The 18,638-nt window shown below is 52.1% G+C and overlaps 1 protein-coding gene across 4 annotated transcripts in view; it reads left to right on the forward strand.

Moving 5' to 3' along the window:
• The window catches only part of shdb (Src homology 2 domain containing transforming protein D, b), a 29,685-nt gene extending 16,052 nt beyond the window's left edge, over positions 1-13,633 (forward strand). For 3 of the 4 annotated variants that reach the window (XM_064330356.1, XM_064330353.1, XM_064330355.1), the window contains exons 4-7: positions 8,058-8,135; positions 8,629-8,794; positions 9,189-9,308; positions 12,453-13,633. In XM_064330356.1, the coding sequence (XP_064186426.1) occupies positions 8,058-8,135; positions 8,629-8,794; positions 9,189-9,308; positions 12,453-12,639 (551 nt within the window). In that variant the 3' untranslated portion in view covers positions 12,640-13,633. The remainder of the gene's footprint in view (positions 1-8,057; positions 8,136-8,628; positions 8,795-9,188; positions 9,309-12,452) is intronic. The other variant, XM_064330354.1, reaches the window with a different exon arrangement.
• The last annotated feature ends 5,005 nt before the right edge of the window (positions 13,634-18,638 follow it).

An 18,638-nucleotide genomic window follows, 5' to 3' on the forward strand; every position in this document is an offset into this window, starting at 1 on the left:
TGTGTGTGTGTGTGTGTGTGTCTGTCTGTCTGACTGTTGGCATTCGTATCTGTCTGTCTGACTGTTTGTATCCATGTCTGTGTGTCTGTCTGTATGTCCAGTCCTATGGTACACTCTCAGAGTGTTGGCAGTATATCAGTATGAGTTGAGGGGTGGGGGGGGGAGTGGGGGGGGGGGGCTGCATTCCCTTAATTGAGCCGTGCTGGAGAGCTGTGAGTTCAGAGAGCAAACCGCAGGAATAAATCAGCTTTCCCTCTCACCCCCCCATCCCCTCCATCCCTCCCTCCATCCCTCCTTCCTTCACCTCCGCTAAACGGATTTCACACTCACGCGTGCGTGACCGACCCGGCGTGACCCGAGGAGCCGGCCGAGGGCGACCGCGCCCGAATCCGAGCGCCCGAAAGTTCCCGCCAAAACGCCCGCGTTGAAGCGTACCGCCACTCAGGAGGCGCCGCGGCGCCCAGACCGAGCGGGTGCCGTGAGGACCGAGCAACTGAGCCTCGGCCTCCGTTCCGATTCGCGGGGAGGGAAATGGATTCTCTCCGGCGTGTTCTCTCAGACAGGAGAACTTCAGGCGGAGTGTAGCACAGTGGGTAAGGAACTGCGCTTGTAACCGAAAGGTCGCAGGTTCGATTCCCGGGTAAGGACACTGCCGTTGTACCCTTGAGCAAGGTACTTAACCGAAATTGCTTCTGTGTATATCCAGCTGTATAAATGGATACAATGTAAAAATGCTATGTAAAAAGTTGTGTAAGTCGCTCTGGATAAGAGCGTCTGCTAAATGCCTGTAATGTAATGTAATGGGAAATGTGGCGCGCTGACATCGCAAACAGCCGTGGTCGCGGTCCGCACGCGGCGGGTCGGACAGGACCGGTTGGGCCGGTTCGCTTTAGTGAAGCGACTTTTTGCGCGTCCTCTAAAGATTCCCGCTTCCCAAACTCGGGCCTTGTTTGGCGGGAGTTCCGCTGGCCCGCTCCGACCTTTCACCCCCCTGTGTGGAGGACGGAGAGGCTGAAATTCGGCGAAAGCGTCCCGCAGGTTTGGTCTCGCGAGCGGGATAACAGAGCTTCTGCAGCCCCTCCAGAACGGGAAGGGAGAGGATGGAATTAATGACAGTTGGCGGGGGAGGGGGGGGGGCTGTGTCAGGGGAAGGCAGAGGGGTGTGTTTGTGGTAGGGGTGGGTGGAGGGAGGGGGGGTATCTTGGAGGGCTGCAATCAGTCACACTCTGACACCCCCTCTCCCCAGTACACGGCTGGCTGCGTCCCCCCCAGCAGTGCAAGAGCTGCCCCCCCGCTGATCTGACACAGACACACATGAGTTACAGCGGGGGGTCGGGGGGCAGTCAGCGAGGGAGGAGGGGGGGGGGGAGTGGAGGCAGTCAGCAAGGGGGGGGGGGGGTTGCATCTTCCCTGCCAACATCCCATCATTGTCGACACCCTCCGCTACCCTCCTCCGCCCCTCCCTCCACCTCCGTCCCTCCTCCTCCTCCGCCCCTCCCTCCACCTCCATCCTTCCTCCTCCTCCACCCCTCCCTCCCTCTGTAAGTGCTGATCCTCCCCAGCCTCTCTACCCCTCCCTCCACCTCCATCCCTCCTCCTCCTCCTCCACCCCTCCCTCCCTCTGTAAGTGCTGATCCTCCCAGCCTCGCCGCCCCTCCCTCGGTCGGCGGAGAGGACAGACAGGGTGCGTGTTAATGTCTCAGAGCAGGCTCAGATGCTTATCCGCAGGCCCTGGACCGCGTGCGACGTGTCGCCTCATGTGGCTGCTCCTGATTGGACTCGCCTGAAAGCGTCGCCGTGGAGCCGAGCCCTTTGCGTGTCCGCGTCTGCTCAGACGTTTCGGAGCCTTCTCCGCACGACCGTTTGGAGGGACTTCGCCTGCCAGCGCTTGTAATCGGCGAGAAGGCGCGCGCGAACGCGACGATTCGGGTTCCCAGAATGCAAGCGGCCGGGCCTGGACGTGCGCGTTTGTGAACGCGTTCCAACTGCGAGTCGATAGTTGCCGCCGCCGCCGCCGCCGCCGCCAAGACTCGCGACGTTCGGTCCGGCACATTTTAATTACGCGAGCCTGGAGCTGTCGATATATATCCGACCAATCACGTCGGCCGTCAGCGCTGGGGAACGCGAGGGGCGAAACCTCGGCGCTCTCCAAACTCATAAGGGCGCCGTCCGTAGAAATAACGCTCACGTCTGCTGCAGCGAACCGCGAACAGGTGCAAGCGCTCTGCCTACCACGGAATGCTTCTTACTGTAGACACACGGAACGCCAGTCAATAAATTGCATGTCAATAAATATCTGCGCGATAGCTGGAAAGATTAGCATCCTTAACGGTTGTCGGTCAATTAAGAAAGTCAATAATTGTTGTAAATGAATTAGAAAGGATTCGGCATCCACGTTGGTTGCATGTTTATTTAGCTGAGAACGATTGCCACATTTTAAAAATGTTATTCAGCTTACCGGTTATAGCTCAACCCATCAACAGCCGGGTTCTGTTTTCTTAGTCTTGATGTTTTTGTTGTCTGTGTATCTTGCGCACAAATTTCCTAAAAGGTTTGTGCAGCTCGGTGAAGACGTGGCAGAGCGGGAGTTGTGTGGTTTGTGTCGTGTGCGGTTGTGTCTGTAATTAATGCGCGCGAGCTTAATTTAATCAGTCCATCTCATCGCGGTCCGTATGGCTTGATAGAAACAGCTTCTGAAGGCCGTGACGGTGAGAGAGGGAGAGAGAGGTGTGACTGTGGGTGTGAGAGCGAGCGAGAGAAACTGATGAAATGAGAGAGAGAGAGGGAGGGAGAGAGAGTGAGCGTGTGGTAAGGATGGTTGCAATGTAGTCGAGGCTCTGTATGAGGTGGCTACTGTAGTATTATTACCTGTGAACACTTTTCACTGTAAATTATTTTATCATGAAAAACTGTTGGGTTTGGTCTTTCTTATGAAAGAAATATTTCACGTCTGCCAAGCGTTTAACGTTAATGAGGAGGTAATACTTTCACATTAAACACAATTATGTGGACTCGCTATAACCAGCGGATGGGTGCTCGCTGCTAAGATTCGGCAGTTTTTAATTGTCAGATAATGAGTTTGAGACAATTAGAAGGTTAAGGGTTACAGTGTTTATTGCTATTGTTCGGGCCCTTGGTTTGTCATTGGTCATTAGTTCGGAGTAATGGAGCGGTTCTGGACCATTAAACCTGAGACCACGCGGCCATTTTGGACCGTTTAATTTCCGAACGAGAAAAGCACACACACAGCGGCACGGGTCATTAGCGTCCGAAACGCTCCCCTCAACCTGCAGAGGAGGTGGCTCTCCAGTTCAGAGTGCTTCCAAGAACCAAGCGTGTGTGTGCGTGTGTGAGTGTGTGTGTGTGTGTGTGTGTGTGTGTGTGTGTGTGTGTGTGTGTGTGTGTATGTCAGACTGTGTGTGTGTGTGTGTATGTCAGAGTGTGTGTGTGTGTGTGTGTATGTCAGAGTGTGTGTGTGTGTAAGTGTGTATGTGTGTGTGTGTGTGAGTGTGTATGTCGGAGTGTGTGTGTGTGTGAGTGTGTATGTCAGAGTGTGTGTGTGTGTGCGTGTGTGTGTGTGTAAGTGTGTGCGTGTGTGTGTGTGTGTGTGAGAGAGTGTGTGTGTGTGTGTGTGTGGTGTGAGTGTGTGTGTCAGAGTGTGTGTGTGTGCTGTGTAAGTGTGTGTGAGTGTGTATGTCGGAGTGTGTGTGTGTGTGAGTGTGTATGTCAGAGTGTGAGTGTGTGTGTGTGTGTGTGTATGTCAGAGTGTGTGTGTGTGTAAGTGTGTATGTGTGTGGAGTGTGTATGTCGGAGTGTGTGTGTGGTGTGAGTGTGTATGTCAGAGTGTGAGTGTGTGAGTGTGTGTGTGTGTAGCAGTAGTGTGTGAGTGTGTGTGTGTGTATGTCAGAGTGTGTGTATGTCAGAGTGTGTGTGTGTGTGTGTGTGTGTGTATGTCAGAGTGTGTGTGTGTGTAAGTGTGTATGTGTGTGTGAGTGTGTATGTCGGAGTGTGTGTGTGTGTGTGAGTGTGTATGTCAGAGTGTGAGTGTGTGTGTGTGTGTGTGTGTGTGTGAGTGTGTATGTGAGTGTGTATGTCAGAGTGTGTATGTGAGTGTGTGTGTCAGAGTGTGTGTAGTTGTGTGTGTGTGTGTGTATGTCAGAGTGTATGTGTATGTGTGTGTGTGTGTGTGTGTGTGTGTATATGTCAGTGTGTGTGTGTAAGTGTGTGTGTGAGAGAGGCAGGCTGGCGGGCGTTAGGGGAGTTCTCAGGGAGGCCGCTGTGCCTCCATCAGTCTGCTGGATGCCGGATGCAGGCCTGGTTCCCCTCAGCCGCGCTGACGCTAATGAAAAGACACGTCCCCCGTGACTCCCTCTCCCCCGTGTGCGCGGGGGGGCAGGGGGGGGGCTGCGCTGAGGGAGAGATAATGCAGCACTTAGATGGGAGGATGATGAGGAGGAGGAGGAGGGAAAGACAGAGGGATGATTGGAGCAGAGATGAGTGCAGCATATAGAAGAAGATGAAAAGAGGTGCGGAGAGAAGAGGGGAAATGGAATGGGGCAGTGGGGGGGGGGGGGCGGGGAGAGCGGCGGTGGGGGGGGGGGGGGAGAGCGATGGCTGCAAATAGAAAGCGAAGCATCCTTATTTGACTTGACGAAGTGGCTCTTTGGAACAGCCGCCTGGCGCCAGGCAGACGCTAGCCAGCGACAGAGCGGAGGAGGGTTCCAGACTGTGGGGCGGGGGAGGGGGCAGGGAGGGGGGGGGGTGGGGGGGGTGCGGCGTACACGCGCGTCCCCCTGTCCTGTTAATGAGCGGGACGCCTTAGCACCAGAACAGGGGTGTTAATTGTCCCTCGTTAGTTGAGCGATGTTTGGCTTGTAAGCAGCTGAGCGCGCTTCTGGTCTGCTCCATGTCTTTGTGTGTGCGTGTGGTGGGGGGGGGGGCGTTGGGGTGGGGGGCGATGGTGGGAGGCCGGGGTGTGCTAGTCTAACTATGACAAGGAACCTGCAGAGAAATTGTTAATACATACACGATACTTTTATGTGTTCTGCCTGTTGCACCATGGATGTTATTTTTATATAGAGATGATGCACTCAGAGGTTCCGCTTCTATATTTGTGTACTTCCTTCTTGCATGCTATTGTGGTAGAGGAAGAATAATTCTTATATTGCATCGATCAATAAATCAGTCATCCTTTATATAGCACATTACATACACCTTAGTGCAACACAGTGTGTGCTTCACAGTGAATTTAAAAAATGGCACGCAGACTGTTTCTCTCTAATTGCCCATAAATACAGGCTTCCGAACGGGAATCTGCTCGGATAAAAACGTGTTCGTCGGGGGCTTGTAGACGAACGCTTGTGTGTCGATCGGACAGGAGCATCACCCCTGATTTGAATATCAGAATATTCGCAGTCCGCCGTCCAATCAGCTTTGGGATCAGAGGAAATAGGTTGAGACCGCGGTGACCTCATCGCGTACGAGCCGTCGTGTCCGCGCTCGACGCTCTTTAATCACGGACGAACATCGGAAACTGCGGAAAGCGTATAAAAATGTTTTTTGTGTTATCTGGGATGGAAGGCAGCGGGGGGGGGGGTTCAGTGTTTGGAGCGTTTCTTTAGTGATGTCGGCAAGACGTGAACTGGAGGGTGAATGGGTAGAGCTGCAGTGTGTGGGGGGGCAGTGTGTGTGTGTGTGTGTGTGTGTGTGTGTTTGGGGGGGGGGGACTGGCCTTTTCACAGTCATAAGTGCTGATGGACCTGAGGGTCGGGGGTGGGGGGATGATGTCATTGGGCAGCTACAAAGGGTTAATTCAGGATTCCATGTCGGTGTGTCTTCAGAACAAGGTCACACTGGGAGGTACACACACACACACACACACACACACACTGGGAAATACCTACTCACAGTTACACACACCCACAGACATGCACACACACACTAGGAAATATGCACTCACTGCATACGAACATGCACTCACACACACACACACACACACACACACACACACTGGGAAATACACACTCACAGTTACACACACACACACACACACACACACACCTCTCTGATTGCTTTGCCAGTCCTCTCTCTGGGCAGCTCTGTCCTCCTGTTGAGACATGAATTCCTCTCCAGTGAAGCACAGTCCTTTCTCCTGCCCCCCCTTCACCCTTTTGTCTTATCTGTAGTCACTCGTACCCCATGATCCATCTCTGGCCCCCCTCCCACGCTGTCCTGAGCTGGGGGTCAAGTGGAAGGCAAGCGGGGGGCAGGGGGTCAGGAGGGCAGGGGGGGCAGGAATGGTGATGGGGGCAGGAGTGGTGGTGGGGGGTGGAGGGCAGAGGTGGCGGTTGGGGCAGGAGTGGGGGGGAGGTAGGAGTGGCTGTGGATGGTTGGTGGTCAGGGCATCAGAGGGGCAGGGGGCAGAGGTGGCGGTTGGGGCAGGAGTGGGGGGGAGGTAGGAGTGGCTGTGGAGGGTTGGGGGTCAGGGCATCAGAGGGGCAGGGGCAAGAGTGGCGGTGGGGGTGTGGGGGCGTGGTTGTTCAGGGGTGGTGGTGGGGGCTGGGGGTGTGGGGGGCAGTGGGGGTGTTCAAGTGTTGGGTGCAGGAGTGGCTGTGGGTGGCAGAGGTGGTGGTGGGAGTGTGGGGGGCAGGACTGGATGTGGGGGGCAGTGGGGGTGTGGGGGGGCAGTGGGTGGCTGGGGTGGTGGGTGGAGATGTGGGGGGGCACTGGGATGTGGGGGCAGTGGGGGTGTGGGTGTGGGTGGGGATGTGGGAGGGCAGTGGGTGGCTGGTGGTGGTGGGTGGGGCGGTGGGGTGTCGGGGGCAGTGGGGGTGTGGGGGGCGGTGGGAATGTTGTTCCGGAGCGGGCGGGGTCGCGTGTAATCAGGCGCTCTGGCGGTCCTGTCCTGCTCCAGATGGGACCGCTGAGCTGCGCCCCCCATCAATAATTCACCGAGAGCCGGGAGAAGTGCCGGAGTGTGTCTGTCTGCTCAATAATTAACCAGCGGGGGGGCGGGGGCGCGGAGGGGCGGGGGCACGGGGGCCTGCTCCTCTCCTAAATGGCCGTTCTCCTTGCTTTTGATGTCCAAAACCTGGAGGGACCGGGGGGTCTGAAACATTGGCGCCTTATAAAGATGTGAACCCCCCCCCCACCCCCTTGTTATTTTCCTTTTTGCAACCCTCATTTCACTCTGCTATTTGTAGTTTGCGTCTGCAGTAGTGAGTGTGTGACTGTGCGTGATTGTGTGTGTGTGTGTGTGCTGCTGTGTGTGTGTGTGTGTGCGCTGTGTGCGCGCTGTGTGTGTGCTGCTGTGTGTGTGTGTGCTGCTGCTGTGTGTGTGTGTTTGTATGTGTGTGTGTGTGTGCGCTGTCTGTGTGTGCTGCTGCTGCTGTGTGTGTGTGTTTGTATGTGTGTGTGTGTGTGTGTGTGTGTGTGGGGTGTGTGTGCGCTGCTGTGTGTGTGCTGCTGCTGCTGTGTGTGTGTGATTGTGTGTGTGTGTGTGCTGCTGTGTGTGTGTGTGTGCGCGCTGTGTGTGTGCTGCTGCTGTGTGTGTGTGTTTGTATGTGTGTGTGTGCTGCTGTGTGTGTGCGGTGTGTGTGTGTGCTGCTGCTGCTGTATGTGTGTGTGTGTTTGTATGTGTGTGTGTGTGCACGCTGTGTGTGCGCTGTGTGTGTGTGTGTGCTGCTGTGTGTAATGGGGTCGTTTAAGACAGTGAATCACACAAACGCTTTCCTCCCAGTTCCCCCCTGCACACCGCTGGTATGGCAACCCTCTCCCAGCCAATGGCCAAATGACACCACCTACTCCTCTCAAGGGGCTCATTGCCTATGCTTTTCTCTTCTCTTTCCCATCTCACTCATTACATCTCTCTCTCTCTGTCTCTTTCTCTCTCTCCCCCTCTTATCCTCTTCTCCCTGCCATCCCCCATTTCTCTCATTTACTGCTTATTTTCTCCATGTCTTCTCTTTCCTCTCCCCCTTCCCCCCTCCCTCCATCCATCTCTGTGTTTCTTTCTTCTCCTCTCTCTCTCCTCTCTGGCCCCCCCGTACCCTCAATAGACATTAAAGAGTTTGCTGACCTGCCCTGGCCCCCGCCAGTAGGGCAACTGGAGGAGGAACCCCCCCTCAGAGAGCAAGGTGACCTCTGACCCTGGACCCCCCCCCACAGAGCCCCAGCCTGGTCCTGCCTGCTCATTACACTAACACTCCGCAAACGCGGCGTACTCCCAGAAACTCCCAGAGTCCCTCCTGCTAACCCGGCAAGCCTGCCCTGCTTAGGGGTGTGTCCCGTTCGCTTCCCGTGATCCTTTGCAACTTCCACCCCCCCCGTCTTCTACTTTTTCTTCTTCCTGTTTTTGCTCACCCTGCACTCCCCCCTGTCTCGAAGGCCTTGCAGTGTGTTATGCAGTGTCAAGTTGCAACACAGCCTGCTGTATTTTTGCTCAACAAACACTCGCTAACTGAAACTCTTTCCTTATCCCCCCCCACCCCACATAGCTTTTTGCACCCCCAAATATCTCTGCAGCTGCCCCCCTCCCATCCCCTGTCTGTCTCAGCCCTGATGCCCGTTCCCTCCTGTTTGGGCGGGGTCTTGGTGTCCTGACCCCTGCGCTGTGTGATTTCGGTACAGCGCAGTTTGACGGGGCCGATTGGGAGCGGTCCTCGTCCCCCACGGAGCGCCTGCGCCCCCCCAGGTCCAGCCCCCTGGGCGGAGCCTCCAAGCTCCGCAAGCCCGCGGACCCCCTCGCCATGCTGGGCGAGAGAGTGGACCCCACCTTGCCCCTGGAGAAACAGGTGTAAGTACCCCTTTAAACTCCTTGATTTTTTGGAATGTTTTCAGAATTAATGAGTCAGTGTTCTAGAACCACCTTTGCTTTCAGTTACCAGCGGCGATTGTGACATCAGCATTAGAACGTTCAGTTACGAACATTCCGATCGCGCATTAGACCTTAAAGGGTTAAGGCCCCTGAAGGACTGATGATGTCACGTCTCAGTCATCCTGCGTTAAAGTTCTAAATTCCGAGCGGCTGCCCTCAGAGCTGATAATAGCGGATCTCTGGACGGCAGCTTTCCTCCTTAATAAAAGCGTGTGGTTGTAATGACAGCTCAGCTGCGCTGGTCACTGACTCACGGTGGGTGTAATAAGTGGGCGGGGTTTCCGAGCGGCTCACCTGGCTCTGCCGGTCTCAGGTGGTACCACGGCGCCCTGCCCCGCGCGGACGCAGAGGCGCTGCTCACCCTCTGCAAGGAGTGCAGCTACCTGGTGAGGAGCAGCCAGACGAGCCGCACCGATTACAGCCTGTCCCTCAGGTACCGCACCTTCTGCAGACCTCACACACACACACACACACACACACGCAGAACACACATATACACACACACACACACACACACATATACACACACACACTCGGACACACACACACACACACACACATATACACACACACACACACACACAAAAACATACACACCTGCACATACACAGATACACACCTCTGCATACACACACACACACGCGCGCACACACACCTGTGCATACGCATGCCCACGCCTGCACACACACACGCACACACCTCTCTCTAATGTGTGCACTTTCCCCCCAGGGAACAGAAGATTCAGACCTAAGCTGTTTATATGTTTATCAATTTCAGTTCTGTCAAATTCATGATATAAATTGAAATGGAAATTGAATTGAAAAACGTCAATAATGTTCCACGGGTGTTTTTCAGTTAATGAACTGAATTTCTGAATTTAAATGAAATTGACCCATGTTCTGGACCTCATATTCATAAGTAAACATTGATCTACCTCAGTACATTCTCCTGTCAGTTCCCCAGCACAGTTTCCTGTCAGTGTCCCAGCACCTTCCCCTGTCAGTGCCCCAGTGCATTCCCCTGTCAGTGCCCCAGCACATTCTCCTGTCAGTTCCCCAGCATATTCTCCTGTCAGTTCCCCAGCACATTCCCCTGTCAGTGTCCCAGCACATTCTCCTGTCAGTTCCCCAGCACATTCTCCTGTCAGTTCCCCAGCATATTCTCCTGTCAGTACCCCAGCCACAGTCTCCTGTCAGTGCCCCAGTGCATTCCCCTGTCAGTGTCCCAGCTCCACGCTCTGTCACACCGCTTAATGCTCCTTATCAGGAGCGAAATCTCTTTCCTCTAATTACCGTCTCCATTTGTCTTTGTCTGTCTACCCCCCCCCCTTCCCCCCCCCACCACCCTCGAGTGCTGATCAAGCAGGTAACGAACACTCCAGTTCACACAAAAGCGCTTCCCTAATGAATATTAATCACCTTCCACGGACCACACACGGAGACCCCGCGCGCACACCCACACACACACGCGCGTGCGGGCGAGCAGGCTAATCTCCGTGACCCGCCGTTCTCTGCCGCGCCGACACACTCGCACGCCGTCGTTACCGGTAACCGGGCTCGTCACCGGGGCCGCCGGGTCGAACGCGAACGCCAGATCCCTCGCCTTTTTGAGATGGCGGCATCGTTTGAAAACACTCCAACTGCTCCCGGTGGATTAACAAGGGAACGCGTTGCTCACCATTACATTACATTACATCACCAGTGCGTATTATCAACATGAAAGGCTGGCCTTTTGTTCAGGATACTGGTGAAAGTGCACGTTTCTATTCAAATTCACAGCAGACTGCATGGAATATTACTGGTGTGTAATGGGTTTAAGTTGGGTTTTAAAAAAAAAGTGATTATTAGACCCAGGTCTGGCTGTGGCGGTTTGACAGAGTCTTGATGTGTGCCCCGACGAGGCAGAGCTTTAACGGGCAGTCTGAGCACGGTTGTTTTATTGCTGTTCTTGAATTTATCGCTGTTCTGAAGGGGAGGTGTAGGAGATTGCTGAACGGAGATTAAAAATGGAAGTGTCATCACCCACCCCCCCACCCCCCCACCCCCCCACCCCCGGCAGGAACTAAGTCAGCAGGAGATAAACGCAGAGCCCAGCAGAGTGTCTGGTGCGCGTTGCACAAGTCCTGCATCGCCGCGTCTTAAACCAAAAGCCCTTATCTCACTCTGCGGTCAGTACAGAAAGCCGTCGTAAAACTCGCCAGCGTGGCCATTCCACAGTTCACAGCCCAAAGTATGAAAAAAACAAACACGAAAAAGAAAGAAAGAGAGGAAAGCAGTACTGCCGGAGTCGCCGGTCGGACCCCTCGCCTCAGCGACGGGGCGAAGTCGTGCGTCGTTTAAAAGCGCGGCGGCCTGCGATCGCGAGAGGAACCGCGGAGGGGTTCGCTGCCGCGCCCCTCTCTGCGCCGGCCCCCGCTCGCCGGTAATGACCGACCGTGGCCGGCCAATTAGAGCCCTCCGCTCTCCCTCTCCGCGTCTATAATTAGAGGAGCGGCGATGGCAGGCTGCTCGCTCTCCTCTTAAAGGGGCGGCGCTGCGCTGCCGGTCCGGTGAGTGTGTGTGTGTGTGTGTGTGTGTGTGTGTGTGACTGAACCTCGTTTCGCTCCTGCAGCCCCCTGCTGTGATTGGCTGTCCCGTGGTCCTCTGGTCCTGCCACCTTGCGTTTCCTCTTCGTTCCGTCAGGGGGGGGGAAAGGGCAGGGAGAGGTACAGATGGAGCTGGGGGTCACAGTGCAGAGGGTGCCGCGGCGGGGAATCGAACCCCCGCCCACACGGGGGGGAGAAATTTTTATACGGGCTGACGGTCAGCCGTCCCCCCCCACGGTCTGCACCACATGGTCTCCCCGCTTTTTACTTTTCTCACAATGATGTGGCAAGATCATTGTGTTTCTCGACCGGTCGTGTTTCTGTCCCTTCCTGAAAGTAAAATGTCCCTGTGCGCATTGAATATCTCTTTTCATCGTGTATACATATATTTTTAGTCTTCTTCTGTCACTTGTGACCTGAGCTCCCGAATCTCCTTCTCTCCCCTGCGGTCCTGTTTTCCTTCCGTCTCCGCCCGTTTCGTCATGGTTACACGTCTTTTGGGAGGTGGGCCTGGCTTTGCCCCAGCCCAGTCCTGCTTAGTCTCCTCCAGTGCTTACAGTGTGTGTTTGTGCTCATTGTGTAGCAGCATGTAACATGACATGACATTTCATAACATAATGGTTTCACGTATGTCATACGGTTTCACGTGCTATGAAGTATCCCTGACGAAGGACATGACACAAAAAACGTCATAAAAATACTGTGTGTGCGTGTGTGTGTGTGTGTGTGTGTGTGTGTGCGTGTTTGTGTGTGTGTGTGTTGTGTGTGTGTGTGTGTGTGTGTGTGTGTGCGTGTGTTGTGTGTGTGTGTGTGTATTTGTGTGCGCCAGTGTGCAGGTCTGTGCATGTGTTTGTGTGCACCTGCATGCAGGTCTGTGTGTGTGTTTGTGTGTATTTGTGTGCACCTGCATGAAGGTGTGTGTGTGTGTGTGTGTGTGTGTGTGTGTGTGTGTGTGTTTGTTGTGCTTTATGAGGACTTCTCTGTCTTCCCCAGGAGCTGCCAGGGCTTCATGCACATGAAGTTCACCGTGTCCAAGGAAGGGAAGTACATCCTGGGTCAGAACAGCCCGCCCTTCGACACCATCCCGGAGGTCATCCACTACTACACCACCCACAAGCTGCCAATCAGAGGGGCGGAACACTTGTCCCTGCTCTTCCCCGTGCTCGTCCAGACTCTCTGATTGGCTCCCGGACAGTTCGGTGGGCGTGTCGTAGCTGACTCTCCGTGATGCAGAGGAGACCGATGCGGGACTGGGAACGCTCTTCGCTGAAGGAGGAGAGGACAGCTTTCTGAGAGTTCTCCCTTTCACACGGGCTAATTACATCCCCTGGTCTGGGAAGGGATTTATACCGGAGACTCACTTAATCTCCGAGACTCACTCGAGTCCTTATTTTTTTGTTGCCATGATAACATAATAAGCGTCGGGGCTCTGGACGTTTTGAGATGAAAGGACTGCTCATTAGGCAGCGTGTTGCGTTCGGTGCGCTCGTCCGGTTTTCCCGATTAGATAACGATCGGTTAATTGTCTCTGACAACTCCCTGTTGCTCACACAAATGGCAGCGTTTGAGCCACAGCCTTCCTGACAGTTGTGTCGGGGAGGGGGGGGGGGGGGGGGCGAGTTGATTTTCTTTGTGCCGTCGAGGCTAATGCGGCTGGTATGTCTGACTTTCTGCCGTTGAATGACTCCATTGTCGTCGCGTCCCCGGCGATTAGCCGACGCACGCTGCACAGACGAGCTGAAGCCGTCTCATTGGTTCATCCGTAATCACGTGACCCGCCTGTCACACCAGGAAGGGGACGTAAACCCTGAGCTTTTTTTTTAATGATTGTACCTTTAGAGAACCTGCCTGTCTGTGTGACGTTTTTAGTCTGTACACTGTCACTGCCTGGTTTGCAGTGCTTTCCGTTTTAACTTTGCCGACGCTATGGAGATGTGTAGCTTAGAACTTAAAATAGTTTTCAGCGGAAACATGAATACTGGAGCTAAAGCAGGTTATTTGATGCCATTGAGTGTGTTAGGATAACAGTCACTACTCCTAGTACTGTCATAATCATTATCAGCATTGCTGTCATTTCTGATGACGATTATAACAACTGGTTTGGTTTATTTAGATGTGTTTTAATATTTTCACATGTTCTTTGAAATGAAAGAAATTAAAGTTTATAAAGGTCATTGTGCCTGTGCCTGCATCCTTCGCTGAAAAGGAGGGTGTGTGAATTGTCCGGGTGTCTGGATACACACACACACACACTCACACACACACACGCCTCCGTGCAAACAGAGCCAAAGACAAACACGCCGGCAGAATTGTGTCCGAACAGCTCCAACAGGAGGGGGGGGGAGGAGCATGACAGAAGCGGTTCATTTGAGAACGCACCCATGCTTTTCTTATTAAAACAGAGCCCCCCCCGCCCCCCACTCCCCCCTTCTATTACCAGGCAGGGGGCAATGGGGTGGAAAATGGGGGTGTGTAGGGGGAGTGGGTGTGAGGGAGTCATTATTTCGGTTGCGCTGGAGTGAAGGGGGGGGCTGGGATTGCTTTCATTAGGGAGCCGAATGACACGGCAGCGGGTGATTATCAGTGTGACGGGCAGCGGGGATTGTGAGGACGCCGTCCTCGCATTGTCTGTGTCTCCACACACAAAAAGCCACCCTTCCCCTTACACACATTACTACAGACCGCACGAAAAGAAGAAAAAAAACCTACTGAATTAAAATGGTGATGGTGGATCCCTCCGGTAGGAAATGTTTCTGGGCACAGAGAACATTTGATGTTTCTGGCATTTAAAAAGAAAAAAGAAAAAAAAAAAAGGTTTCTTTTGTGCGTTAGATGGTTTTGTTCCTCTGCAAAAGTGCACACGTACATTTGGAGGGGATCTGTTAAAATGAATAGAGGCTTTTATCACACAAAACCAAACCTTTGTTTATTTATTTATTTACAAACCTCGGATGTCTTCTGTGGTAATGTTTTTTTGTGGACCGTGGAGTGAGTGGATTGTTATCTCTCCGTCTGTCGTGCTTTGTGTGAGGATGCTTTATAAGGCAGCGCAGAGTGTGTATTCGTTGTGGATCTGTGTGTGTGTGTGTGTGTGCGTGCGTGCGTGTGTGTTTGTGTATGCATGTGTGGGTGTGTGTTTGTGTGTGTGTGTATGTGTGTGTGTTTGTCTGTGGGTCTGTCTGTGTGTGTGTGTGTCTGTGTGCGTGTGAGTGTGTGTTTGTGTGTGTGTGTGTGTGCATGATGTGTGTGCGTGTGAGTGAGTGTGTGTTTTTGTGTGTGTGTGCGTGTGTGCATGATGTGTGTGCATGATGTGTGTGTGTGTGTGTGTGTTTGTGTGTTTGTGTGTGTGTGTGTGTGTGTCCAGCTGTCTGTCATGATGTGTGTAGTGTGGAGGCAGTCAGTCACTCACTGCACCCCACTGTTGATTTGGCAGCGGCTGACAGCCCTGATTAGAGGGGCCGTGAGGCAGTAGCACCTGTTATCTCTACAGAGCCAGACACACACACACACATACTCACACACACTACACACAACACACTACCACACACACAACACACACACCACACACACACCACACACACACACTCACACTCACACACACACACACCACAGCGCAACACACAACACAACACACACTCACACACAACACACACAGACACACACATCACACACACACTACACACACACCACACACACACACAACACACACTCATACACCCCACACTACACACCACACACACTCACACACTCACACACAGCGCACACACACACACACACACACACACTGCACACCCACACCACAACTCCAAGCACACATCCACCACATCCACACAGACACACAACACATTTACAACACGCACCACCACACACACACTAAACAGCACACACACACCACACACACACTCCACACCACACTCCACACACACACCACACACACACATCACACACACACACACACAACAACACACTCACACACACACGCACACACACACACACACACACACACACGCAAACACACACACACACACAGAGCCATATATCTGTGGAAAACACTGTATTTTATTGTAGCTTTTATCCCAGATTTCATGGTGTCGCTCTTTCTGTATGCATGATGTTTCTCTTTATGATTTTATGGTGCTTATACGGCTTTTATGTTTGAGGGTTTTTGACAAATTTTGTGCGCCATTTATAGAAATTTGAACACGTATTTGAAGTACTTCATTATAAATGTGTATGTATGTATTATTATTACTACTACTATTATTATTATTACTACTACTACTAATAATAATAATAATAATATAATAACAATAATTATAATAATGGCAGTAATATTATTAAATGTACAAACAGGCATACTCATAACACTGGGGGATATCGGGGACTGGATCGCAAATGCGATATATATACCCAGCGAGTGAGGTGAGAGAGAGAGGAAAAGGGGGGGGGGATGGGTGAAAGGTGAGGGGGGAGAGAGAAGAGAGGTCGGAGAGAGGAGAGAGATGGGTAGAAAGTGAGGGGAGAGAGATGAGAGAGAGATGGGGGGAAGTGCGACTCGGACAATTAGAGTGCCCTAACCGGACGAACCCTAACAACCCTAACCCTAACCCCAACCCCAACCCCAACCCCAACCCCACATGTGGGCAGGTGTGAGACAGTAACGTGGGCCGCTGGAAGATTGCAATCAGAGACGGGTCAGAAGAGGAGCGACTGAGATGGGTCGGGGGGGGCGGTGCTCAGATTACCTCCCGAAATCCTGACAAGCGCCACCCCACCTCCACAGGTCAACAGCAGCTTTTTAAGGCCCTGTTTCGTAATGCTGCGAATTTCGGATTCTGCCTCACAGGTACAGTAATTATCATTTTCTTGATTAATTACCTGATTATGCAGGAATAACAGGGTGTGTTTCAGGGGAGACAAAGCCCCAGCTGTGTGTGTGTGTGTGTGTGTGCACTGTGCAATGAATCTCAAAATGAGGCTCTTGAGATTCACCATTTTCAAGCCACGACTCGTATCATAAGCAGTAGTAATTCATGGTAATTAAAGTAAAATTAAATTGCTTATGTAAGAGTACCAGTGTGGATAATGATCTGTATTAGCACGTGGCAGTGTGGACAGCAGTTCATATCAGTGAGTAGCAGGTTGGATAGAGGTCTGTATTAGCATGTAGCAGTGTGGATAGTGGTCTGTATTAGCATGTAGCAGTGTGAATAATGGTCTATATTAGCATGTGGCAGTGTGAATAGTGGTCTGTATTCGCATGTGGCAGTGTGAATAATGGTCTGTATTAGCATGCAGCAGTGTGGATAGTGGTCTGTATTAGCATGTGGTAGTGTGGATAGTGGTCTGTATTAGCATGTAGTAGTGTGGATGGTGGTCTGTATTAGCATGTGGCAGTGTGAATAGTGGTCTGTATTCGCATGTGGTAGTGTGGATAGTGGTCTGTATTAGCATGTAGCAGTGTGAATAATGGTCTGTATTAGCATGCTGCAGTGTGGATAGTGGTCTGTATTAGCATGGGTGTGAATGTGGTCTGTATTGCATGGTATGTGATAGTGGTCTGATGCAGTATAAATAAATTATAACAACAAATATATTATGGAAACACTGTCTCTGGTTGATTCTGCAGTAGTCTGGTCTGCAGACACTACACTGCACGAGGAGCCTTAGGTCTAGAAGCTCTCTCTCTCTCTCTCTCTTTCCTCTCTTCCGATCTCTCTCTCTCGTCTCTCTCTTCCCCCCCCCCCCCTCACTCTCACAATTCAATATCAAAGTGCTTTATTGGCGTGAGAAATATAGGCCCTTGTGTTCCAAAGCAGGGTTTACAAAATAAAACTATATACAATAAATGCTAGATTGTGGATTAGTTTTTTTATATATAAGCCAAGCCTATAACAAAAATGGCAGTAAGTGATATCCGGTGTGTGTGTGTGTGTGTGTGTGTGTGTGTGTGTCTGTCTGTCTGCCAGTCTACCTGTCTCTCTCTCTGATGACTCTTGATAACCTGCACTGAGTCTGCACCCCATAACCTGCACCCCGTCTGATTCTGTTTTCGTCCTTAACGAGTCTCGTTGCTGGAGGTGGAGCTGCCTCATATTGAGCCAGGGAACGGAAGAGTGACAGACACACAAAAAAAAAATCTGCTCTCTGTTCGTCCCTGTCAGGCCAGCTGTGAGGAAGGACGGGCACAAGAATCACCTGCAACGTTGACAAGGACCCCCCTCCCTCTCTCCCTTTCCTCCAAGCTTTTAAATGCCATGACCCCATGACCCCTAAATGGGGGGGGGTTAGGTATACTCGAGCCCACGCTGGCAACCCCTGCCGGTGCTGTCCAGATGGACTCTTTTGTCTTCGTGCTCACAGAAACCACCAATGGGCAATCTGGAGCGCCAGGCTGGTGTTCTGGCAGTGGGAGCTTCCTTTAGGTTTGTCTTCTGTGTGTGTGTGTGTGTGTGTGTGTGAGTGTGCTGTGGTGTGTGTGTGTGTGACAGAAAGAGAGAGTGTGTGTGTGGTGTGGTGTGATTGTGTTTGTATGTGTATGTGTGTGTGTGTGTGCGCGTGCGTGTTTGTGTGTGTGTATGTGCGTGTGGGGAAACATTATGCTTGTACCCATAATGTTCCCTGTCAGTGCAATTGAGATGCAAATGTCTAACATGCATTTTGTTTGCTTTATCCTTACTGGTATGCTTTCTGACATTCAAGTGAAGGACATCAGACAGCAACTGAAATATATTTGGGCCCCTATGATGTATTTTATAAATGTGGACCTAAATAAAGAATTAATATGTGTGTGTGTTTATTTTTTTGTCTGATGGAAATGGATAGGCTCTGCAGGCAAGATCAGTCACTTTAACATCGCATAGTGTGCATGTGAAAATCTGTGCTGTCCATTTCATAAGTAAACCATAGATAAAAATCCCTCAGGTATTAATGGAGTGTTTCTAGAAGTGCATTAACAGCTTCTAGCCACTGCAGCAGTAACAGTTCTGTGGCTGAATGGTGGTCCTCATTAAGAGCATGTAGGAGAATTCTGTCTGTGACTGTTGTCTTGCTTCAAGCAATCCTTTTCCCTGTCTCACAAGGTATAGCTCATGTGCTCAGTTTTTTAAAGTTGCTTTTTTGCTGCTCTGATATGGCATGATGGACTACAAATACATTGTGGTCCACAAGTAATTCTGC

The sequence above is a fragment of the Anguilla rostrata genome, chromosome 4 (assembly GCF_018555375.3).
Source record: "Anguilla rostrata isolate EN2019 chromosome 4, ASM1855537v3, whole genome shotgun sequence".
Classification (NCBI taxonomy): Eukaryota; Metazoa; Chordata; class Actinopteri; order Anguilliformes; family Anguillidae; genus Anguilla; species Anguilla rostrata.